Source organism: Elephas maximus, chromosome 2 (assembly GCF_024166365.1).
Source record: "Elephas maximus indicus isolate mEleMax1 chromosome 2, mEleMax1 primary haplotype, whole genome shotgun sequence".
Classification (NCBI taxonomy): domain Eukaryota; kingdom Metazoa; phylum Chordata; class Mammalia; order Proboscidea; family Elephantidae; genus Elephas; species Elephas maximus.
In genome coordinates, this window is record NC_064820.1 from 226,262,040 (window position 1) to 226,288,019 (window position 25,980).

The 25,980-nt window shown below is 42.4% G+C and overlaps 2 protein-coding genes across 7 annotated transcripts in view; one reads left to right on the forward strand and one right to left on the reverse strand.

Moving 5' to 3' along the window:
- Window positions 1-3,783, reverse strand: part of TMPRSS3 (transmembrane serine protease 3) — a 94,583-nt gene extending 90,800 nt beyond the window's left edge. For all 4 annotated transcript variants that reach the window (XM_049874935.1, XM_049874936.1, XM_049874934.1 and 1 more), the window contains exon 1: window positions 3,280-3,783. The gene's annotated coding sequence lies outside the window, so the exon portion shown is untranslated. The remainder of the gene's footprint in view (window positions 1-3,279) is intronic.
- UBASH3A (ubiquitin associated and SH3 domain containing A) overlaps window positions 1-25,980 on the forward strand; it is an 81,224-nt gene that overhangs the window by 48,163 nt on the left and 7,081 nt on the right. For all 3 annotated transcript variants that reach the window (XM_049874930.1, XM_049874931.1, XM_049874932.1), the window contains exons 7-11: window positions 1,719-1,845; window positions 6,199-6,298; window positions 11,554-11,676; window positions 16,817-16,909; window positions 25,596-25,740. In XM_049874930.1, the coding sequence (XP_049730887.1) occupies window positions 1,719-1,845; window positions 6,199-6,298; window positions 11,554-11,676; window positions 16,817-16,909; window positions 25,596-25,740 (588 nt within the window). The remainder of the gene's footprint in view (window positions 1-1,718; window positions 1,846-6,198; window positions 6,299-11,553; window positions 11,677-16,816; window positions 16,910-25,595; window positions 25,741-25,980) is intronic.

The window sequence follows — 25,980 nt, forward strand, 5'->3', positions numbered from 1 at the left end:
GGTTATTCAAATTATGATATATGCGTATGTTAAATATTATGCAGCTGTTAAAATATTTTCAAATAACAGCATTAGAAGTTGACATTCATCATTAAAAAGAACATTTCAAGATCTATCCTGAAGTACAACACTGTCAGTGACAGGTAGCTATACATACACGTACAAGGAAAACCAGTTAACACAGTATTATTCAAATTAACACAACAACCATAAATGCCAAAGATGGAGAAATTCAAGATTTTTATAACCTACTATAGGCTGAAATTAATCAAATGTGCAATCAAGATGCATTGATAATTACTGGTGATTGGGATGCAAAGGTTGGAAACAAAGAGGAAGAATCAGTAGTTGGAAAATGTGGGCTTCATGGTAGAAATGATGCCAGAGATCACATGATAGAATTATACAAGACCAAAGATTTATTAATCAGAAATCCTTTTGTTCAATAACATAAGTGGTGGCTATGCATGTGGACCTCACCAGATGGATTACACAGGAATCAACTATATCTGTGAAAAGAGACAGTGAAGAAGCTCAACATCACCAGCCAAGACAAATCCAGGAGGCAAATATGAAACAGACCATTAATCACTCACGTGCAAGTTCAAGTTGAAGGTGAAGAAAATCAAAGGAAGTTCAGAAGAGCCAAAATACAGCCTTGAATACATCCCACCCGAACTTAGAGACCATCTCAAGAATAGATTTGACACGCTGAGCACTAATGACCAAAAATCAAAAGAGTTGTGAGAGGACATCATACATGAAGAAAGTGAAAGATCATTAAAGAGACAGAAAAAGAGGAAAAGACCAAAATGAATGTCAGAAGATACTTGGAAACTTGCTCTTAAGTACAGAGTAGCTAAAGAAAACAGAAAAAATGATGAACAGGTTTCAAAGGATTGCTCAAGAAGACAAGATAAAGTGTTATGATGAAATGTGCAAAGATACACAGTTGGAAAGTCAAAAGGGAAGAACATGCTCACATTTCTCAAGCTGAAAGAACTTGAAGTGACTATTCAAGCCTTGAGTTGCAATACAGAAGGATTCTATGGGCAAAATATTGAGTGACACAGTAAGCATCAAACAAAGATGGAAGGAATACACAGAGTTACTGTAGCAAAAAGAATTGGTCCATGTTCAACCATTTCAGGAGACAGTATATGACCAAGAACGGCTGACACTTATCATATTATGCATCCATTATCACTCTCCTTTTCAAAATTATTCCACACCATTAGCAGAAACTCAATGCCCTCTAAGTAAAGACTCACCTCCCTCCTGCCCCTGTTGTTGTTGTTAGGTGCCGTAGAGTCTATTTTGACTCATGGTCATCACATGTGACAGAGCAGAACTGCCCCCTTAGGATTTTCTTGACTGTAATCATCATGGCAGTAGATCACCAAGTCTTCATCCTTAAGAGCCACTGGGTGGATCTGAACCGCCAGCTTTTCAGTTAGTAGCCGAGTGCTTAACGTCTTGTGCCACCTCTGCCTCTGGTAACCACTAATAAACTTTGGTCTATTCTAGATATTTCATATAAGTGGAATCATACAATATTTGTCCTTTCATGACTGACTTATTTCACTCAGTATAATGTTTTCAAGGTTAGTCCATGTTACAGCATGTATCAGGACTTCATTTCTCTTTGCGGCTGAATAATATTCCATTGTTCCCAATGTCATTGCTTATCTGTTTACAGCATCTGTTTGTTCCCCTAGGACTTACACCTTCAGCGTAGCCATGAACCCGAACTCCAGAAAGGACGGCGAAGCCAGCAGTGGACGGAATGGAGAGCTCCATCCTCCACAAACATGCAGGAGTGTTAGTAGCGTGCAGGCTTTGCAGGTAGTAGAATTTCTTTCCTTTTCCTTTATTTTTTTTAAGTATGCTAAGCATGACCACATTTTTATCTGAACTGCATGGCAGACATGGCTGTTAGGCGCAGCTTTGGTTCTATAGAAACATACTCTGCTGCCCTAGGAAGCAGATGTAAATGAGCAAGGAGATGCTTCCCTCAGTGGTGAGGCGATGGCCAGGCACACTGTGGTCCATCTGCCCAGGTGGGGGAACCACCTCTTCCATGGGCATTGGTGCTGGTTTCCACGAATGCATCAACATGCACCTAAGGGTGGTCTAGAAGCTGTGTCATTGCTGTCAGGCTGTCTGTAAGGACATGCAGACACAGGAACACCCAGGTCATGGTGAGGAAGGTGGACATGGGTAGGGTAGACATAGGACTGCCTAGAAACTGAACTCTGACCCTGATTCTCTGCCCTGGGGCCTTGGTTTTCCTTGGGTCAGGGTTGGGTGAGATGAAGAGCTTCTTCTTTGTAAGGTTGGGGGGTCAGCAGCCTCAGAATCAGAGTTTAGACAAAGTGGAGGCACCTCCAGCCCTGCCACCAGCTTCAGACAAACCCCAAGTGATGGCCTCCAGGGACAGAGGTCCCTCTGTGAAAGCAAGCTATCTCCTACCCACTGCCAGGACAGTGGGGCTGGGCCTCTGCTCCAAGCTTTGACCCCTTCCTAATAAAGGGAATCCCTGTGGGTCAGAGCCTAGGGCTGGCCCTTGGCCAGTTACCATGTGAATAGGAATGCCCCTCTGCTTGGTATTGTTCTGAAACGTTCACTCTGAGCCCCGCTCTGTGCCACACACCTTACACACACTCTCTTCTCGTGGCCCACCCCCAACAGCACAAGGGTGTTACTCCCATCCCTCCTTGTTTTACAGACTCAATAACTGAGGCGTCCAGATGCTAGGAAGCTGGGTGGGGACCTCCCACATCAGTTGTTTTGGGATAACATGGATGGACGGGGAGCAGAGCCTGCAGCAGGGCAGGTCACGGTGCTGAGAGATTGCTCCCATTTTGATGGCTGGACCGTGGTGACCCTGGCTCAGCCCTGTATCCCCAAAGCCTAGCTCAAGCCTATCTGGTAAATTTCATCCAATGAATGAGAGAAGGACCAAATGAAGGGCAAAATCAGGATTCCTTATGGGATCTTCCTAACCCCAAAACTCAGCCTCCATCTCAGGAGCCCATAGGCTTCCCACAGGTGGCCTCCAGGTGAGGTGAGTTCAGCCCAAACGTGAGCTGAGTGCAAGAGCCTGGGGAGGCAACACTGAGTCCTCTTAGATCAGGGCTCTAGTCAGAGACAGGAATGGCTAGGATCTCGGAGCTACTGATGGGGGAGTCTGAGCCCTTGCCAGCCATAGCAGGTGAGAAATGGCCCCTCTCCGCCAGCTGCCCAGGCTCAGGAAAACCCAACAGAAATTAGACTTACCGCCCCAGTGGGGAGGGAGCAAGCAGGCACAGGCTAGGGCTCTCCACTGACGTTGTGCCCCTTTCTAGATTGAAGGGGGGTCTGGAACGAAAAGCCTTGCTCAAAACTTGGCCTGGGTCTACACTTGTTGGTGCTTTAAATGGATGGAAATCTAACATATGCCTCCCTGTGAACTGAACCCTCCTTAACTGCTCTGACTCCACCTCTTCTATATGATAAGAAAAGGGAACTGTGGCAACAGGTGGAATGATGCACCTGTGGTCACCAGAATGCTATCCCCCGAAGATATCAGATAATCCTTAGAACCTGTGAATGTGAACTTATGAGGAAATAGGGTCTTTGCAGATGTGATTAAGTTAAGGACCTTGGGATGGGGAGATTGTCCTAGATTATCTAGGTGGGTTGTATATGCCATCACAACTGTCCTTATAAGACAGAGGCAAGGGAGATTTGACACATACAGAAGAGGTGGAGGCAATATGAAGATGGAGGCAGAAACCGGAGTGATGGGGCCACAATCCAAGAAATGTGTGGAGCCACCAGAATCTGGAAGAGGCAAGGATCAGATTCTTCCCTAGACCTTTTGGAGGGAACGTGACCCTGTTGACACCTTGATTTTGGACTTCTGGCCCCCAGAACTGTGAGAGAAGAAATGTCTGTTGTTTTGAGCCACCCAGTTTGTGGGCATTTTTTACAGCAGCTACAGGGACCTCATACAGCCTCTACAGAGTCAGTTCAGCCCTACGTTGTTCTGTAAGGCCCCAGAGGTTAGTGCCTTCCACTCCCCTGGAACTTTCACCTTGTCATAATAATACTTTTGTGGCAAAGCTCTGCATTTCAAAGTTCAAATCCCCTGGCCTCTTCCAGGGAAGAAAATGTCCCAAATCCAAACCCTCGGCCCAATGTATTGATAATAATGGCCACCCATTAGGCAAACTGGGGTTTGGGTGCGCATGCATCCTGCAACCTACTTGTAGATCAGCCCTTGACAAGGGAATGGGGTGGGATCTTTTAGTATTCATTTTCAGAAACAAAGCCAAGCATCTCGGTGTCAGCATGGCTGATCCCTGCTCAATTATACTTCAAAACTGTAAGACAAACCCTCTCCTCAGAGCTCTGCCCTAGAAGGTGGGGGTTTGCATCTGGAGCTAAATATCAGCCAACCTCCAGCGAGAGACAAGTGTAATAATATTTGCTTAGCCTTGACTCAACGCACCTGAGAAACCCCACACAGGGAAATGTCTAATTTTCTAATGGGCTCACAAATACCACATTTTATGCACCTATCAAAATGTATATTCGGATTCCCAAAACCGTACTGGTTTACCTTTTCATTGTTGATAAGGGAATTGATTAGTGGAAACGCAATTGTCTGTGTAAAGAACTTTCTGTTTGTTTGTTTTACTGTATGAAAAATATATACAACAGAACATTTGCCAAGTCAGTGTTTTTACATGTATAATTCAGTGACATCGATTACATTCATCATGTCGTGCAAACATCACCACTGTCTCCTTCCAAATTATTCCACCACTATTAACAGAGCCTCAGCACGCCCTGAGCTAAGGTTTCCCCTTCCCTCTCACTCCCAAAACCCCCCAAAACCAAACCCATTGTCACCTAATCAATTCTGTCTCATAGCAACCCTATAGGACAGAGTAGAACTACCACATAGTGTTTCCAAGGAGCACCTTGTAGATTCGAATTGCTGACCTTTTGGTTAGCAGCCAAACTCTTAACCACTTTGCCACCAGGGTTTCCCCTCCCACTCCAGGTAGCCATTAATAAACTTTGCTCTCTATGCATTTGCCTATTTCATATAAGTGGGATCATACAATATTTGTCCTTTTGTGACTGACTTATTTCACTCAACAAATGTTTTCAAGGTTCTTCCATGGCGTAACATCTATTAGGACATCATTTTTCTTTATGTCTCAGTAATATTCGATTGTATGTGTATACCACATCTTGTTTACCCATTCACCTGCTGATGGACATTTAAGTTGCTTCCACCTTTTGGCTACTGGAAACAGTGCTGCAATGAACATTGGTGTACCCTAAGGACTTTAATTACATAAGGGCACAACCTAATCAGAGCTCTGCATTATTTTTTGAGTGCTCACCATGTGCCAGCACTGGATCAGGAACATCATGGGCCTTGTGCTCACAGAACATACATTCTAAAGTAGAGACAATTAATGAGCAATTCTAATAATGCCTAAGAACACTGTCTTAGCCTGGGTTCTCTAGAGAAGCCAAGCCAGTGAAGCATATAAATATATATAGAGAGAAATTTCTATCAAGGTAATGGCTCATGTGGTTGTAGAGGCTGGACTGTCCCAAAGCCATGGGTCAAGCTGGAGGCCTCTCCTGATTCACATAGCCGCGGGGGCTGGCAAACCCAAGATCAGCAGGTCAGACAGCAGGGTTCTGGCTCACAGACTGAGAAGACCAATGAATCCCAAGAATGGCCGGCAAGATGGCAAGTAAGATGCTAGCTCAAGTCCCAAGAACCAGAGGTCTGATGAACAGGAGCCACGTGCAGGATCCAGTGCAAGCAAAAGCCCATGAGCCTTGCCAGAAAGTCCACTTATATTAGATGCAGGCCACACATCCGAGGAAACTCCTCTTCAACTGATAGGCTGCTCACAGCAGATGCCATCGTGGAGGTAATCACATTATATTAAATCTCATCATGGAAGCAATCACGTCATTATATAACTGCCAAACTACATCATAACTACCAGACCATTGAGAATCACGGCCCAGCCAAGTCGACACATAACCTTAATGATCACAAACACTATGCTGGGTGGAGAGCATGATTCTTTGGAGTTCATGCAGGGGTACTGCCAGAAGAAGTTCAAGCCTAATCATTATGATATTAAATTGCACGTGCCTTTCTTTCCATTCTCCCAGGCTACAGTCATGAGAAGAAGTGTTTTGGTGGTACGCCACGGGGAGAGAGTGGATCAAATCTTCGGGAAGTCATGGCTACAACAGTGTTCCACTGCAGATGGTAGGTACAGTCCAGGCAGACTCTAAACAAAGACAAGATCGATCTAGCAAAGGAGATCACCTTTGCTATTTCCTAGCATGGTGCCAGATGCCCTGTGGTACCATTCTTTAGAATGACTATGTATAGGTTATACATATGGAATGTATATATGCTCTGGAGTCCCAGAATGGAGCAAATGGTTAGCAGCCAAGCACGTCAGAGGTTGGGAATTTGAGTCTACCCCAAAGAGCCTTGGAATAAAGACCTGGCCATCTACTTCCAAAAAATCTGCCATGGAAAACCCTATGAAGCACAATTCTCCTCTGATACACATGGTGTCACCATGAGTCAGAGTCAGCTTGACATCAACTGGTAATACATGCTCCATCTTTCTCCATAGGTTTTATACAAGTGCATTTGAGTGTATGTTGTATGTATCTCACCTCCAATAATTTTTGGAAGATGGGGGAATAGCTATAAACAACAAGCAAGTCAACTAATATGAACGCATGAATAGTCCTCTTTACCCTAGCAGTACACATACAGTATTTGGTTAGGGGATGCAGCACTGACTTTAGAGCAAGGCACCCTGGCCTGTGGACTCTGAACCCTATAGCTGAAGGCACATACCCCTCTCAGTATCATCTCTGCATCTCTCTAAGCTGATCTTAACTGCCTCAGTCATTTCCCTACAATTTTTGGCTATGCTGCTCAATAGATGGTCATATTCTTGAATGTGTCTCTTGCTCACCACAACTTTGCACCTGTGGATGCCAAGGACTAAGGATAGTACTTGTTATAAATACAATTTCACAAGCCAATCTCTGTACTGATGTCTAATGTTTCTATTAGAGCACATCCCTTAATGGATAGCCCATAGTACCATAATTTCTAAGCCTTGTCTAATTACACAGATTAAGGTATTGAACATAGTGATAAAATCCATTCACAGTTGCTGGACTCTGGGATCTCACCAGGAACCCAACAGATCCCAAACAGTCCCAGAGGTCAGCCCAGCATCCACAAGTCCAAGACCACATCAGGAGACAGTCCCTGACTCAGCCTAAGATAGAAGACAAGAGGGGCTTTAATGCTCAGGTTCTTTCTTGGGGAATATGTTTGTTGGGGGAAAAGATGTGTATATCTCTCGGGTGCCCCAAGAAGAAAATAACCAGCAAACATGGGGGGATACTTACCCTATCTCCCTATAGTGGCCAAATCCAAAAAGCTACTGTTTTTTCTTGTTGCTCAGGCCCTGAGGGTGCCACCACAAGGGCACCAAGCCCAAAGCTGCATATCAGCCCTGTCACTTTCTGCACACAAGACCCAGGGGCTCAGCCCTGGGACAGTGACCAGTGCCGCATGAGAAGGCCATCTCCATGCCACACTAGTGCCAGGCTTGCAGGGGGCTTCCTTCATTGGCTTCATCTCTGACATCTTTGCCTGCCAGAAAATTACTGAGCAGTGGGCAAGTAGCATTATTTGATGAATTTCAGGCTGTGTGCTGTTAAAAAAAAAAAAACTTTGAGTATGGTACAAACAAGCATATGGCCTTGTACGACTCAGGCCCTGCAGGAGTAGATGACCCAACAGAAGTCTTTTTTAGCTCCTGTTGGACTTTTTGTGTGTGTGTGCTAGTCTAAAGAGTGATCGTCCATCCAGAGATGCTCTAGGTGGCTCCCCGTTTATTTTCAATGGTGCTCAGAGGAGTAGGGGGGCCCTGAAATGTAAACAGGAACCCATTACTTCACCAAACCAAAAGGTATTCTACTTCCTGATGGTCAACTATAGACTTTGGTGATATAGAGACTGAAATTATAGTGCTGCTGAGAAAACCTATTCAGAAAGAAGCTTCCTCAAAATTTAGAAGCTAGAAAAAAAAAAAGAATTTTCCTGAGAATTTATGATTGAGGAGAACTTAGTATATAATAAACATCGCCTTAAAAGGCAGTCCTAAAAATTGATGTAAACTTATTTTTACAAGTTCATCACAGGCCTTTCTAGTTGTAAAATTATGAGTAAGATGTTTATACCCCTTTCCCTTCTATTTTAGTGTCACAAAACAACAAGATCAATGAGAACCAGGAAACTTTAATAAAGTTAGAAATACTAAACCATGATATATGCATAAATAAATACAATCATGGACTCAGAAAATTCCCAGCATGACGGAGGACACCAAGACAGGGTGTCTTCAGTGGCAGATCTCAGGTGGATGACAAACTTCTTCCAGTCAGGCAGCACACACCCAGAGGAACAAGAGCAGCCTTTCCATTGATTAACAAGATTAGAGTGACTAGACCAACCACAGAAGCTTCCCCAAACGTAACATGACACCAGGGACTGGTGGTGGAAGCAGGGAAGAATGGTGTAATATGCAGCTATGCAATCTTTGCTTCGGGAAGGAGGAAAATTGGAGAGAGAGGGATGAAAGACCAAGGCAATTCACACAGACACATGTCACACGGGGCTTCACCATGAGTTGGGGTATTTCCTGCTGGCCAGAGTGCTACCCTGCCCCTCCCCTACACTGCCTTCCTGCATATAGCTGTTCTAGAATGAATTCTCTTCATTCAAAATGAGTAATTATCTACGGGGACCAGACTGAGACAAGAAAGGGGAAATGATCAGGGAAAACCTTTTGCAGATGACAAGCATACACTCAAAAACCTCTAAGCAGGTAATATCATGAGCATACCTAACTCCAAGGACTCAAAGAGCTAATTAAATGGTTAAGTCTATAAAACAAGATCAAATAGAGACACAAAGGCTCAAGAAAGAAATAATAATGGTGTATATGAGAATTTACATTTAAACATATAATTGGAAGACACTTTATTGTAATAAAGCAATTATTGAAACTATAGGTTGAAATGACACACCATATCAGGGTGAGTGTGGTGGTGGCGAAGAAAACAAATACAAAACAATCAAAACCAAGGATATTTATTGGGATTTATAGAAAAAGAAAAAAATATTTGGTCATCTAGACAAAAGATCAAGTCACCTGTAAGGAAAATATTTTAAAAGCACTGAAAATTCCCAGCTTAAAGGAAAACTATGGTGGATCTTTTGAAAGACGTCTTTGATAAAGAGAATAATGACGGTTGAATTTGTCTGCAATTTGCATATTGATTTTTAATAAATTATAATGGGGTATTTGGCAGCATTCTTCCCTGGGGTTACTGCCCCCAGTGGGCACAAGAGAGTTTTTTTGGAGGGGACGGGTGGCACTGCTGGCCTCTTTTGATTCCAGTTTTTCTCCTCATTTCTGCTACCTCTGGCCCAAGCACCCACACTCATATGGCCCCTCACTTCCCATAGTTGCTGGCGAAGCTGCCCCATATTCTGTACAGAATCTACTCCCATCGTAACTTAACCTTGTACCCACATCCTCATATTCTTCTTAGCTCAGCTCTCTGCTTCCGATCATGACCACAGATTAAGTGTCAGTGGATTACAGACACATTTGAGAATATGATGAAATTGATGAACTTTCTCTAAGACCAAAAAAAAGAGCCTCTTTTCCCAGCTAGCACTTTAAAAAAAAAAAATCTAGTAAATTCCCTTAAAGCTTACGATTCAAACAAAAGTCTCTGCCAATGGAAATTCCAGGGCAGTAGCATTCAGAAAAATTTTGCATGGAACCAGAAAAAAAAGACATGCAAAGCAGCCCACTGCCTGTCTCTCAAATTAAGTAGGGCTGCCATGTATTGTACAGCAGGTCTCAGGAAATCCACTTGGTTTCTAGAACCTCTTGGGGGGTGACTTGGGAGAATGCAAAGGCAAACCAGAGATGTGCTGGATGGCTTGTTCTGTCATAGAACTCTCTGTAACAACCGTGATGTTTAGCATATGTTGTTGTTGTTGTTAGGCACCCTCGAGTTGGTTCCAACTCATAGCAACCCTATGTGTAACAGAAAGAAACATTGCCCCGTCCTACACCATCCTCACAATCATTGTTGTGCTTGAGCCCATTGTTGCAGCCACTATGTCAATCCATCTCCTTGAGGGTCTCCCTCTTTTTCACTGACACTCTACTTTATCAAGCATGATGTCTTCTCCAGAAACTGATCCCTCCTGATAACATGTCCAAAGTATGTGAGGCATAGTCTCACCATCCTTGCTTCTAAGGAGCATTCTGGTTGTACTTCTTCCAAGACAGATTTGTTCATTCTTTTGCCAGTCCGTGGTATATTCAATATCCTTCGCCAGCACCACGTACACCTACCACATATACCTGCATATACCAACACCACATATGCCTACCACTTATTGACCACTTACTCTGTGGTCCTTCTCTACAACCAGAATGCTCCTTAGAAGCAAGGATGGTGAGACATCTTGCTTACTTTGGACACGTCATCATGAAAGACCAATTGCTAGAAAAGAACGTCATAGTTGGTAAAGTAGAGGAGTCAATGGAGATACAGAAAACCCTCAATGAGATGGATTGGCACAATAGCCACAACAATGAACTCAAACTTAGCTACAATTATGAAGATGACACAGGACCAGGTAATGTTTCACTGACAACTAAGAACAGCAATAACACTCTGTGTCAGGCTCAGATCTTGGTATTCTCTCACTGATTCATCACAACAGCTCTATTCGTTTCCCTTTTTCACTAATAAGGAAGATTGAGTTGCTTACCTCCAGTCACACAACTAATAACTGGTGGTGGTAGGATTTGTGCCCCACCTGCCAGACCTTAGAGCTCAAGGTCAAAGCCAAAGTGAACTCTGATGGTGAATCCACCTGATTTTCAGTCCATTCTTCAAGCAATCGATTCAATAATGCATAACACAAGAGCATCTCCGGCCATATGCATTCTGTCCCCCTAAGCAAGATGATACTCTTAATGCTATGCGAGTCAAATTTCACCTAATTAATTGATGTCAACTTCAGATTCTTATCAAGTTAAGTTAAATCAGTAATGGGAGACATTTGGCCTCTGACAGAAGCTCAGTTCTTTTTTGGGATAATTGTATGAGCAGATCTTCGTGACAACTTATGGAAGGACAAAGGGAATATCATGGTTCCTGGGACTTAAACCTAAGTTTTCTGTATTTGAATAAATGCTGTGTGCACAGCAAACAGAATTTTCTCCTTAAATTGAACCCACATCAGACAGCAGTGTCCAAAAAAAAAATTCGGGTGACAATAATTTAAATAATAACCATACTTGTAATGTGGGTCTTGATCTTGGGAGTTTTATAGGACAAATATGTAATAACTTGATAAAAGTGAACATTCAATGCTTATTTATGCTTTAGGAAAATACTACAGACCAGACCTGAACTTCCCTTGCAGTCTCCCCAGACGGAGGAATGGTATCAAAGATTTTGAAAATGATCCACCATTATCATCATGTGGAATTTTCCAGTCCAGACTTGTAGGTATGTTTGAGGATCATTCCAGTAGGAATTGTAACGGTAATAATAACAATGATTATAGCTAATGTGTATTGAACTCTTACTGTGTTTCTTTTGAGGTCAGGTTTAGTGTTATGTGGAGCGCTGATGACACAGTGGTTAAGAGTTTGGCTGCTAACCAAAAGATGAGCAGTTCAAATCCAACAGCAATTTTTTGGAAACCCTAAAGGGCAGTTCTACTCTGTCCTACAGGGTTGCTATGAGAAAGAACCTACTCAAGGGCAACTAACAACAACAATTAGCATTATCTCCACTCTGCTAATGAGGGAGCTGGGATACAGAGAGGTTATGTAACTCATCCAAGGTCACACAGCTAGTAAGTGATAGTGCAGAGATATGAACCAGGAATGGATGGTTGGCAAAGCCAGAAGGCACGAGACTGTAAATGGAAGATAGGCTTGGGGAGAATGAGAGTGGGAAGGAAAAATCAACAATCACAGTGTGCACTGATACCTGGGGCTTTGATTCCACATGATTGAATTTTTGGAAGAGAGAGCCCATAGAGTTCATCTGGTCTTCATTTAATTAATTCAGAGATCATGAATCTAGAGAGGCAAATGGACTTCCCAAGGCACACAGGAACTGACTAGAACCTGGCTCTCCTAGTTCCTCACCCAACGGTGTTCCGGTCAATGTTTAACAACCAGCTCTCTGGGCAGAGCGGGGAAGCCCTGATCTGCAGCATTGGTTGACTTCAGTGGTGTAGAGATGTGCTCACACCATGGCTGATCACAAGCTACGGGCATGAGGTTACAGAGCAGGGAGTTGGGAAGAGAGGCACACAGTTGACTTTCTCACAGGTTGGTATGAGCTGGCTCCATACGCCACTGCCCAGGCTCCTCCTACCATAGCATCTGTGATTTGTGCATGTGTTGTATGTGTGTGAGTGTGCATGTGTGTGCATGCATGTGGGTGTTGTTGTTGTTAGGTGCCGTTGAGTCAGGTCCAACTGATATCGACCCTATGCACAACAGAACGAAACACTGCCTGGCCCTGAGCCATCCTTACAATCTTTGTTATGCTTGAGCTCATTGTCGCAGCCACTGTGTCAATCCACCTCGTTGAGGGTCCTCCTCTTTTCCGCTGACCCTGTACTCTGCCAAGCATAATGTCCTTCTCCAGGGACTGATCCCTCCTGACAACATGTCCAAGGTATGTAAGACGCAGTCTCGCCATCCTTGCTTCTAAGGAGCATTCTGGTTGTACTTCTTCTAAGACAGATCTGTTTGTTCTTTTGGCAGTCCATGGTATATTCAATATTCTTCACCAACACCACAATTCAAAGGCATCAATTCTTCTTCAGTCTTCCTTATTCATTGTCCAGCTTTCATATGCATATGATGCAATTGAAAATACCATGGCTTGGGTCAGGCACACCTTAGTCTTCAAGGCAACTTCTTTGCTCTTCAACACTTTGAAGAGGTCCTTTGCAGAAGATTTGCCCAATGCAATGCGTCTTTTGATTTCCTGACTGCTGCTTGCATGGCTGTTGATTGTAGAACCGAGTAAGGTGAAATCCTTGACAACTTCAATCTTTTCTCAGTTTATCATGATATTGCTCATTGGTCCAGTTGTGAGGATTTTTGTTTGCTTTATGTTGAGGCGTAATCCATACTGAAGGCTGTGGTCTTTGATCTTCATTAGTAAGTGCTTCAAATCCTCTTCACTTTCAGCAAGTAAGGCTGTGTCATCTGCATAACGCAGGTTGTTAACGAGTCTTCCTCCAATCCTGATGCCCCATTCTTCTTCATATAGTCCAGCTTCTTGTCTTATTTGCTCAGCATACAGATTGAATAGGTATGGTGAAAGAATACAACCCTGATGCACACCTTTACTGACTTTAAACCAATCAGTATCCCCTTGTTCTGTCTGAACAACTGCCTCTTGATCTATGTAAGGTTCCTCATGAGCACAATTAAGTGTTCTGGAATTCCCATTCTTCACAATGTTATCCATAATTTGTTATGATCCACACAGACAAATGCCTTTGCATAGTCAATAAAACACAGGTAAACATCCTTCTGGTATTCTCTGCTTTCAGCCAGGATCCATCTGACATCAGCAATGATATCCCTGGTTCCACGTTCTCTTCTGAAACTGGCCTGAATTTCTGGCAGTTCCCTGTCAATATACTGCTGCAACTGTTTTTGAATGATCTTCAGCAGAATTTTGCTTGTGTGTGATATTAATGATATTGTTCTATAATTTCCACATTCGGTTGGATCACCTTTTTTGGGACTAGGCATAAATATGGGTCTCTTCCAGTCAGTTGGCCAGGAAGCTGTCTTCCATATTTCTTGGCATAAGCAAGTGAGCACCTCCAGCACTGCATCTGTTTGTTGAAACATCTAAATTGATATTCCATCAATTCCTGGAGCCTTGTTTTTTGCCCATGCCTTCAGAGCAGCTTGGACTTCTTCCTTCAGTACCATTGGTTCCTGATCATATGCCACCTCTTGAAATGGTTGAACATTGACTAATTCTTTTTGGTACAATGACTCTGTGTATTCCTTCCATCTTCTTTTGATGCTTCCTGCATCATTTAATATTTTCCCCATGGAATCCTTCACTATTGCAACTCGAGGCTTGAATTTTTCCTTCAGTTCTTTCAGCTTGAGAAACGGCGAGCATGTTCTTTCCTTTTGGTTTTCCATCTCCAGCTCTTTGCACATGTCATTATAATACTTTACTTTGTCTTCTCAAGCCGCTCTTTGAAATCTTCAGTTCAGTTCTTCTACTTCATCAATTCGTCCTTTTGCTTTAGCTGCTGGATGCTCAAGAGCCAGTTTCAGAGTCTCCTCTGACATCCACCTTGGTCTTTTCTTTCTTTCCTGTCTTTTCAGTGACCTCTTGCTTTCTTCATGTATGATGTCCTTGATGTCATTCCACAACTCGTCTGGTCTTCGGTCACTAGTGTTCAATGCGTTAAATCTATTCTTCAGATGGTCTCTAAATTCAGGTGGGATATACTCAAGGGCATATTTTGGCTCTCGTGAACTTGCTCTGATTTTCTTCAGTTTCAGCTTGAACTTGCATATGAGCAATTGATGGTCTGTTCCACAGTTGGCCCCTGGCTTATTCTGACTGATGATATTGAGCTTTTCCATCATTTCTTTCCACAGAAGTAGTCAATTTGATTTCTGTGTGTTCCATCTGGCAAGGTCCGTGTGTATAGTCGCCGTTTATGTTGGTGAAAGAAGGTATTTGCAACAAAGAAGTCGTTGGTCTTGCAAAATTCTATCATTCTATCTCTGGCATTGTTTCTATCACCAAGGCCATGTTTTCCAGCTACTGATCCTTCTTTGTTTCCAACTTTTGCATTCTAATTGCCAGTAATAATCAATGTATCTTGATTGCGTGTTCGATCAATTTCAGACTGCAGCAGCTGATAAAAATCTTCTATGTCTTCCTCTTTGGCCCTAGTGGTTGGTGCATAAATTTAAATAATAGTCATATTAACTGGTCTTCCTTGTAGTCCTATGGATACTAGCCTATCACTGACAGCATTGTACTTCAGGATAGATCTTGAAATGCTCTTTTTGATGATGAAGGCAACGCCATTCCTCTTCAAGTTGTCATTCCCAGCATAGTAGACTGTATGATTGTCTGATTCAAAATGGCCAATACCAGTCCATTTCAGCTCACTAATGCCTAGGATATCGATGTTTATGTGTTCCATTTCATTTTTGACAATTTCCAATTTTCCTAGATTCATACTTCGTACATTCCAGGTTCCGATTATTAATGGATGTTGCAGTTATAAACGGATGTTACTCCATCCATGTCATTAAGGTCAACTCTACTTTGAGGAGGCAGCTCTTCCCCAGTCATCTTCTGAGTGCCTTCCAACCTGGGAGGCTCATCTTCCAGCACTATATCAGACAATGTTCCACTGATATTCAAAAGGTTTTCACTGGCTAATGCTTTTCAGAAGTAGACTGCCGGGTCCTTCTTCCTAGCCTGTCTTAGTCTGGAAGCTCAGCTGAAACCTGTCCTACATGGGTGACCCTGCTGGTATCTGAATACTGGTGGCATAGCTTCCAGCATCACAGTAACACGCAAGCCCCCACAGTACAACAAACTGACAGACACGTGTGCGGGTATGTGTGTGTAAATACCATATGTGCCTGTACGTGGGCACCATCTGTAACATATGTTCGTGCCTAGATAATGGTGCCTGTACATCTATGTGTGCATGTGTGTGTGTGTATTGGGAGTGTTTGTGAATGCATGTGTGTGTGACCAATTGTCAGCCTCCAATAAAACTTCACTGACTGTGATGGCAAGTAGTTTTTGTTCTGTGGAGATTCCTTTTTTCCCCAAAAAAGTGGGAGATCAGCTCCTTTAACACTGCAAGAGGAAATGTGGTTTAGAGGACTGTCCTTCCATGAGCCCCAGGTAGTGTGTGAGTTTTCTATCGCTGCATAACAAATGACCACAAACTTAAGACAACAACGATTTGTTAGCTCACAGTTCTGTAGGTCAGAGGACCAGGCACAGCATGGCTGGGTGTTCTGCTAGGGGCCTCACAAGGCTGGAATCATGGTGTCAGCCAAGCTGAGATCTCACATGGAGGCTCTTGGAAGTATTTCCAAACTTATGCATGTTGTTGGCCAAATTCGGTTCCTCATGCTTGTATGACAGAGGTCCTCATTTTCTTGCTGGCTGTCAGCCTGGGATCATTCTCAGTTGCTAGAAGCCTCCTGCATTCCTTGCCATGTAGTCTCCTCCATTTTTGAAGGCAACAATGGAAAGTTTCTTAGACATCGAATTCCCTTCACTTCTAATATCTCTGAATTCTTTTCTGTGACCAGATGGAGAAAATCTTTGTTTTTAGTGGGCTCACCTGAATAGGTCAGGCCCACCCAGGATAATCTCCCTTTCTCCATATAATGTAACATACAATGTAACATAGTCACAGGAATAATATCTCATCATATTCACAGATTCTGCCCACACTCAAAGGGATTATACAGGGTGTGTACACCAGGGGATGGAAATCTTGGGGCCATCTTAGGATCCTGCCGACCACAGGTAGCAAGCCAAGAGCCATCTGTGGGGGTTAGAATTGTGAAGGGGGCATTTTCCATCTGCTGTTTTCCAGGAGAAGCACTACTGGACAGTGGCATTAGAATCACTTCCGCCTTCGTCTCCCCAGCCCTCCGCTGTGTACAAACGGCCAAACACATCCTGGAAGGTCAGTGAGAACTCCAATGGGCTTCCAATGTTGCATTGACCTCATGGTTATTCTCCAAGGGAAGAGGGAAGGAAGCAGAGGTGAGAATTTGGTGCTTGGCAGCGAATGACCATGTAGGAATCAGAAGGCAGTGATGCACTAGCCCTCCAGAAACTACTAGCAGGCACTGATCCCATTAACGTTTCTTGAACACCAGGACTGTAAAACTACTGGAGCTCATGTAACTGAGTGGCAGAAGCCCGTCATCGTGGTCTTCACCATTAGTCTGCTCTGCCAGGTGTTTTTAGAAAAACACCTGGAAAGAGGTGCTCAAAAACCTAAAGAGTTGGGAACTGCCGTACTCCCTTCTAGGTCCAAAATGCATGACTTTTCCCAGGGCAAGGAAACCAGCTAATGGGAGCCATCCAGCATCATCAAAGCTTGTGATATGATAGGAAGCCATTGACAGCTTCCACCCCACAGGAAGAAGTTCCTGCCCAGAGAAAAGCAGCCTTTTATGGGAGAGAGAGGACATGATTTAGTTCACAATGCAGGGATGGGCTTTGGCCACAGGCACGGGTATTCCTCCTCAGTGACAGGAGAGAAAGCAGCATGCATAGACACAGATGCAGATAGTTGGCCAAATATTTGCCTAGATTTCCTTAGAGACGCAGGAAGGTACGTCACCAGGTGAAACTGAGAAAAGGGGAGGGACTTCTGGAAGTTCGAAGAGTGTCATAGGTATGAAATAGTTGTCAGGGAGAGTGGACCAGGACATGGACTGGAAAATAGAGTCAGAGCCCACTTGAGGTTAGTGAGCATGAGTTTAAATGGAGATCCATCAGTTGGGCTTGGGGTTTTCCTCCAGGAAAAGACAGGGAGTAGGTGGAGAGCTGAGACTGACTGCGGTTGGTGTCTTAGTTAGAGCTCTCTAGAGAAACAGAACCAGTGATGTCATTGTGGGGCTGACAAGTCCAAAACCCAAAGGTCAAATGACACCTAGAGACGACTGCAGGTTTGTGTTCCAAGATCTGTAGGTCAGGCAATGGGAAGAGCGCAGAGTGAAGTTCTGCCAAAATATCTATTTATATCCTGGAGGCAGAACACACCCTAAGGAAACTCCCTTTTTAACTGATTGATTACATTACATTAGATTACATTATGAAAGGTGATTGTATTACATTACATTATACTACGTTATACTATGTTGCATTGCATTGCATTACAGAATAGTAGCTAGACCACTGGGAACCATAGCCTAGCCAAGTTGACACACAAAATTAACCATCCCAGTTAAGGTTTGAGAAGTACAATGAAGCAAGAGAGGACATGAAAAGTTGATATAGCATGCAAGGGGGTAATTATGACTCACCATATATTTTAAGCTGGGTACGGTGGGAAGAAGGAGCCCTGGTGGCACAGTGGTTAAATGTTCGGCTGCTAACTGAAACATCAGTGGTTGAACCCACCAGCCACTCCTTGGGAGAAATATATGGCAGTCTGCTTCCATAAATATTATAGCCCTGTCAATCCTATGGGGCAATTCTACTCTGTCCTATAGGGTCACTATGGGTTGGAATTGAATCTACAGCAGTGGCTTTGGTTTTTGGTTTTTGGAAGGTGGAAAGTGATAGAATTAGGAGGGCAAATACTAGGGAGAGTGAGCTCAATGGAGTAAAATCCTGAAGGAATGGATCATGGTTCAAATTAGAGTACAAGAGGGAGGAAGCTAGAAGGAAAGGAGAGCTGATTGGAGAGAAAGACGTTTGTCACTGAGCTTGTAGAGAGGCTGCAGCTACTGGTAATGATAAGATCCAACATAAAGGGTATGGTGGCTGAGGCACGAGGAAGGTGCATTGTTGGAGAAGGTAATAAGGAGCCAAGCATCCCGCATGTTGGATGAGCCACCTCACAGATAATGGTGTCACCAAGAGTTGTACCTGGAGAAGAATCAGAGAGAGTGGCAATATGCCAGGGGCTAAAATCTTCACGGAGGAATTGTTCAAACAACTGTGAATCCACCTAACACATGTGCTACCCAGCTCTCATTTCTTCATCTTGCCATTAAGGCCATCCAGAAAGGCTCTTTCCAAAACACCTCCCCCATTCTAGATACACAGTCAAAAATCCCTGTCGGAGGAGCTTTGGTGTGACTTGATTTACTGGACGTGGCCGGGCACTTGGCACAACCCATTTGTTTGTTATATTCTCACAGAAATTCTGTTTCATAATCAAGTTTACCAGCAAGTAGTGTCCCTAATTCACTTTCCACACAATTTAAAAATTTGAGAAAGTGTTTGTCTCTCTTTAGTCTTAGAGCCATTACCCTTTTATACCCTGCCATTTAATGCATCTATTTTGTTCTAAACCATGTAACGTGCTGCCACTTTTCCACCAACTTTCAAGGCCAGTTTAACCTCCATCTTTGTCTGGCTGCCCACTAATGAGCTGGTGTCTTAGTTATCTACTGTTGCTGTAACAGAAATACCACAAGTGGAAGGTTTAACAAGCAGAAACTTATTCTCTTACAATCTAGGAGACTAGAAGTCCAAATTCAGCATGCCAACTCTAGGGGAAGGCTTTCTCTCTGTCAACTCTGGGGGCATGTCCTTGTATCCTTTCAACATCAAGGGCCTGGCTTCCTTGGAGATCTCCATGTGTCTTGGCATCAGCCTTCCCCTGGGTCTGGGAGGTTCTCAGTGCAGGGACCCCAGGTCCAAAGGATGTGCTCCACTCCCAGCTTTCTTAGTGGTAGTGAGGTTCCTCTCCTCTCTGCTCACTTCTGTCTTCTTTTATCTCTTGTATAATAAAAGGTATAACTCAAGCAAGGGTGTGACTTGAGTAAGGGTGTGACTTAAGTGAAGGTGTAACTTAATTAAGTTAATTAAGGGTATGACTTGACTCATACCCTCTAGTAAGGCAGTGACTCAAGATATACCCCACACTGATCCTGCCTCATTAACATACAGAAGTTAGGATTTACAACATATCAAAAACCGGAGGATAATTACATCAGATCACAAAATGGAGGACAACCACAAAACACTGGGAATCATGGCCTAACCAAGTTGCCACATATTTTTGGTGGACACAATTCAATCCATGACAGCTGATATGAAACATTACAGATCACCCTGCATCCAGCCTCTTCAATGTCATGGCTGATGATTTCCTCCCCTGCAGCTTTTATTTTCCCAAATTGTAAGATTCTTTTCTCATAATGATCTTAATCTTCCCTTCCCTACCCAACCTTTCACCATGATAACAACATATGAATAAAGGAAAAGAGAATACTCTTTTGGCCAACGTTCATAATAAAAGAATATGACTGAGAGCTTCAAAAACACTTTTTATAACTTTATCATGATTCCTCATTATTAATATATTTATTTATTCCAATTTTTGAATATTTTTTCTGGCTTCTATTATTTGCATTTCTTGCATATAAAATGTAAAGTTCTCATTTGATGACATATGCTAATGTCAGTCTTTAACATGATCTTTCACTGGCTTTTACTCTATATGAAGTATATTATTAACACACTGATATCTGTTATTGTTGGAAGCTGTCAAATAGATTCCAACTCATAGTGAGCCCATGTGACAGAGTATAACTTCCCCACAGGATTTTCTAGGCTGTAATCTTTATAGGAGCAAATCACCAAGTCTTTCTCCCTTGGAGCCACTGGGTGGGTTCAAACTGCTGACCTTTTGGTTAGCAGCTGCACGCTTAACCATTGCACCACCAGAAACCAAGCCAAACCAAAGCCAGTGCCATAGAGTCGATTCCAACTCATAGCAACCCTATAGGACAGAGTAGAACTGCCCCACAGAGTTTCCAAGGACCACCTGGCGGATTCGAACTGCTGTCCCTTTAGTTAGCAGCCATAGCACTTAACCACTATGCCACCAGGGTCTTCTGCACCACCAGAGCTCCTATAAATCCTGTGCCAATACACTAAAGCAAAGATACCTGGCCTTCTTTATAAGCTCTCAAACATGGTCAACCTGTGTTTCAGCCTGACATCTAGATTGCTGATGTGCTAATCTTTATGAATGTCTGTACGGGCCATTTCCCAAGGTCTGACTCACAGAATAGTGGCCTACAAGATATCCTCAAAAGAAAGATCTGTGGCCAAACCCATTTGGGAAACCTTCCAAACTATTTCTGCCTATAATCTATTCACAATGGACACAAACCCTTCACAGACTCAATGGAGAACTCAGGAACCTGGTTTAACTCAGTTTACGCTCTTTTTCTAAACATGATTGACAAAGGAACCCATTCCAAAGATATGGAATATATTTTCAGAACTGATTTTATTTTCAGCATTTCAGTTTAATGGAATTTTCTCCATTTCAGGTAAAAACATTAAGGTCTTCCCCCCTCCCCCCCAAAAAGAGATAACCAAACTTTATAGGTCTTTTTTTAGTTGAGGTATAAAATGCTTGGAGTCTCTGGGTAGCACAAATGGTGACTGTTCTTGGCTGCTAACCAAAAGGTTGTAGGTTCAAGTCCACCCAGAAATGCTTGGAAGAAAGGTCTGATCATCTACTTCCAAAAAATCAGCCATTGAAAGTCCTATGGAGCAGAGTTCTACTCTGATACACATGGGGTCGCCATGAGTCAGAGCTGATTCAAGGGAAACTGGTAAAAATGCTTGGGAGGGTGAGTTGTAAGGAGTTATAATGGCCCCGAAGGTTTCCTTCCACCCTTCACCCTTTGCCCTGTCCAATGTAAGTTTTATCAGAATGGCACTTTGGCGTGATATCCTTCACGACTTGGCCACAACTTTTCCATTGACTGTTGGATTGACTAAGTCCTTATTGGTTCGTTCTTTTCCTTGACCAGAGTTTTAGTCATGAGGTCCACAGTATTGGTTTCAGCTGTAGAGTTGTATTGGGTGGTCAAGATGAGCACCCAGGGAAGACCTACTGGTGGTGGCTCCTTCCCAGCTCCTGGGAGACTCTAGTTTATAAAAGCCACCAAGCTCCAAGATTCAAAGAACCCCAAGCAGGATAAGCCCAAAGAGATCTACACCAAGACACATCATAGTTAGGCTCTCAAAAATTAAAGAGAAAATCCTGAAATCAGTAAGAGAGAAGCAAACAGTCACATACAAAGAATCCCCAGTAAGATTAAGTCCCAATTTTTCTTTAGAAACATTGGAGACCAGAAGGCAATGGAATGATGTATTTAAAGTGCTAAAAAAAAAAAAAAAAAAAACTGTCAACCAAAAATACTATACCCAGAGAAACTATCCTTCAAGAATGAGGGTAAAATTGAAACATTCCTAGACAAACAGAAACTGAGAGAGTTCACATCCACTAATGGGAATTCTGTAGATAGAAGACAAAAGACGCTAGAAAGTAATTCAAAACTATACATAAAAAGAAAGATCTCTAATAAAGGGAAATGTATGGACAAGTATAAGGGCTAATAATAAGGTATTCATGTTTGATAATTCAAAATGTTTTATCCTTCATATTTTTAATAACAAATATATAAAAAGCAAGAATAAAATTATGTTACAGGACAAATGAAATATAAACATGTGATTGGTGATAACAACAGCAAAAAAGGGAGGAGAGGAATTGTATAGATACAGAATTTCTTAGGTTACTGAAGTTAAATTGGTGCCAATTTACCCAAGAATGTTATAAATGCAAGCTCTTAAATGTGATATTTATAGTAACCACTGAGAAAATATATATATATATATATATATATATATATATATATAAAGTACACGAAAGGAAAGGAGAAGGGAACCAAAAAGGCTCACTACGATAAACCAACAAAACGCAAAAGCAAGTAATACTAAAGGACAAAGACACATAAGGCTTAAGGTACACAAAAAACAAATAACAAAATGGCAGAAGTAAGTCACTTCTTATCATTAGTTACCAGGAATGTAAATGGACTAAATGCTCCAATCAAAAGACAGAGAGTGGCAGAATATATTTAAAAAAAAAAAAAAAAGATCCAATTATATACTGTTTACAAGAGATAAACCTTAAACCCAAGGACACAAATAGGTTGAAAGAATGGAAAAAAATACTCCATGCAAATAATAACCAAAAGAGAGTTGGGGTGTTGTTGTTGTTGTTAGGTGCTGTGAGCCGATTTCGACCCTATGCAGAACAGAACGAAACACTGACCGGTCCTGTGCCATTCTTAAAATTGTTGTTATACTTAAGCCCATTGTTGCAGCCACTGAGTAAATCCATCTCGTTAAGGGTCTTCCTCTTTTTCGATGACCCACTACTTTACCAACCATGACGTCCTTCTCAAGGGATTGATCCCTGCTGATAACATGCCCAAAGTATATGAGACATAATCTCACCATCTTTGCTTCTAAGGAGCATTCTGGTCATACTTCTTCTAAGAGAGATTTGTTCATTCTTTTGGCAGTCCATGGTATATTCAATATTCTTTGCCAACACCACAATTCGAAGGCGTCACTTCATCAATTTCGTATTCATCGTCTAGCTTTCACATGCATATGAGGTTACTGAAAATACCACGGCTTGGGTCAGGTGCAGCTTAGTCTTCAAGGTGATATCTTTGATTTTCAACACTTTAAAGAGGTCTTTTGCAGAAGATTTGTCCAATGCAATGTGTCTTTTGATTTCTTGACTGCTGCTTTCATGAGTGTTGATTATGGATCCAAGTAAAATGAAATCCTTGACAACTTCAATCTATTCTCTGTTTATCATGATGTTGTTTATTGGTCCAGTTGTGAGGATTTTTGTTTGCTTTGTGCTGAGGTGCAATCCATACTGAAAGCTGTAGTCTTTGATCTTCATCAGTAAGTGCTGCAAGTCCTCTCCACTTTCAGCAAGCAAGGTTGTGTTATCTGCATAATACAGGTTGTTAACAAGTCTTCCTCCAATCTTGATGCCCTGTTCTTCTTCATATAATCCAGCTTCTCAAATTATTTGCTCAGCATACAGTCTGAATAAGTACGATGAAAGGATACAACCCTGACACACACCTTTCCTGACTTTAAACCATGCAGTATCCCCTGGTTCAGTTCATATGACTGCCTCTTGGTCTATGTACAGGTTCCTCATGAGCACCCATGGAAACAGCAGTCAAGAAATCAAAAGACGCATTGCATTGGGTAAATCTGCTGCAGAAGACCTCTTTAAAGTGTTGAAAAGCAAAGATGTCACCTTGAGGACTAAGGTGCGCCTGACCCAAGCCATGGTGTTTTCAATCACTTCAAATGCATGTGAAAGCTGGACAATGAATAAAGAAGACTGAAGAAGAATTGACACCTTTGAATTGTAGTTTTGGCAAAGAATATTGAATATACCATGGACTGCCAAAAGAAAGAACAAATCTGTCTTGGAAGAAGTACAACCAGAATAATCCTTAGAAGCAAGGGTGGCAAGGACATCTTACATACCTTGGACATGTTATCAGGAGGGATCAGTCCCTGGAGAAGGACATCATAGCTTGGTAAAGTAGAGGGTCAGCGAAAAAGAGGAAGACCCTCAATGAAACGGATTGACACAGTGGCTGCAACAGTGGGCTCAAGCACCTCCTAGTTCTTTGCATAGTGCTTGGGATTTTAAAAGCTTACAAGTGGCCATCAGAGGCACAACAATTGGTCTGTATTTGCCTGGATCAACGAGTAAGAAGGAAAGTCAGGAACAGGAGGAGAATATGGAATGTGTAACTAATTGCCTCCTTGTAAAAATGACCTCCTTTGCCATGAAGCCAGAACCAGATGGTGCCCAGCTGCCATCACTGGAGATTTTGATCAAAGATTCCATAGAAGAATCCTGATCAAAAGGGGAAAAATGCAGAACAGAATTTCAAAATCTCATGGACTTCAGCTTTTCTGGATCCAAGGGGCCTGAATGAACCCCTGAAACTATTGCCCCAAGATAATTTTTAAAACTTAAACCAAAATATCTCCTAACGTCTTCTTAAAACCAAATAACAGTTTAGCTTAACTAGTAAAAAATGTTTGCCTTAGGCATTATGCTCGTTTAAGAACTATCTATATGGGATCAAGGAAACCCTGGTGGCGTAGTGATTAAGTGCTACGGCTGCTAACCAAAGAGTCAGCAGTTCAAATCCACCAGGAGCTCCTTGGAAACTCTATGGGGCAGTTCTGCTCTGTCCTATAGGGTCGCTATGAGTCTAAATCAACTCGACGGCACTGGGTTTGATTTTTTTTTAAATGGGATCAAAGTGACAGCAGCAACTCAAAAGATTAGATAGGAACCTTAGAAGGTAGCGGATTTATGTTAATGAGGGGAAGAACTCAGAGAAGGAGGGTTATAATGGTCACATAACCTGAAGAATGTAATCAATGTCACTAAATGGTACATGTAGAAACTGTTGAATTGGTGTATGCTTTACTGTGTAAATTCTCAACAACAAAATAAATAAAATTTAAATAAAAATTTCAAAAAGATCCACTAAGCTCTCTTGATGATATTTATAGATGTCTTTTGATGCCTGTCCTTTCTTGACAGAGGGTCATCACTCTTCTGATGCCTTCCAACTGCCCCATAGTTTTTGTCTCAGAAATAGCATGGTTCTGCTTAATTACCATGAAAAAATCACATTTTTGGAAAGGTGTTATTTAGATACCTAGTTAAGATTCTGAAAATGAGCAGAAGTCTTACTGATCTAGAGCCAAATGGACGTTGCTTATTATAAATGCTTGTATTCTGTTGAATCCAGAGCTCAAATTGGAGAAAAAAATTAAAATAAGAGTGGAACCTGGAATCTTTGAATGGACAAAATGGGAGGTCAGCAAAACCAGCCCCACCCTTATGACCCTGGAAGAGCTGAAAGAGGCAAATTTCAATGTCGATACTAATTACAGGTATGACATCCCCAAGTTCTCTGTTGCCAGGACTTCTCTAGTTCTCTTCCTGTGTCTGACTCTTTGGCATCACAAACCCTTCTAATGTTCAATAAAAAGGCATGCTTGAGATTAAACTTTAGCCCTTTGCCAGAGCCTGAACACAAAATAGAACTTGTCTGTTGACTAGGAGCCTCCCGTGAGGTGGTGCCATCTTGGAAGACACACTTTTTCCCAGCTGATCACAGCCATAGAATCCTA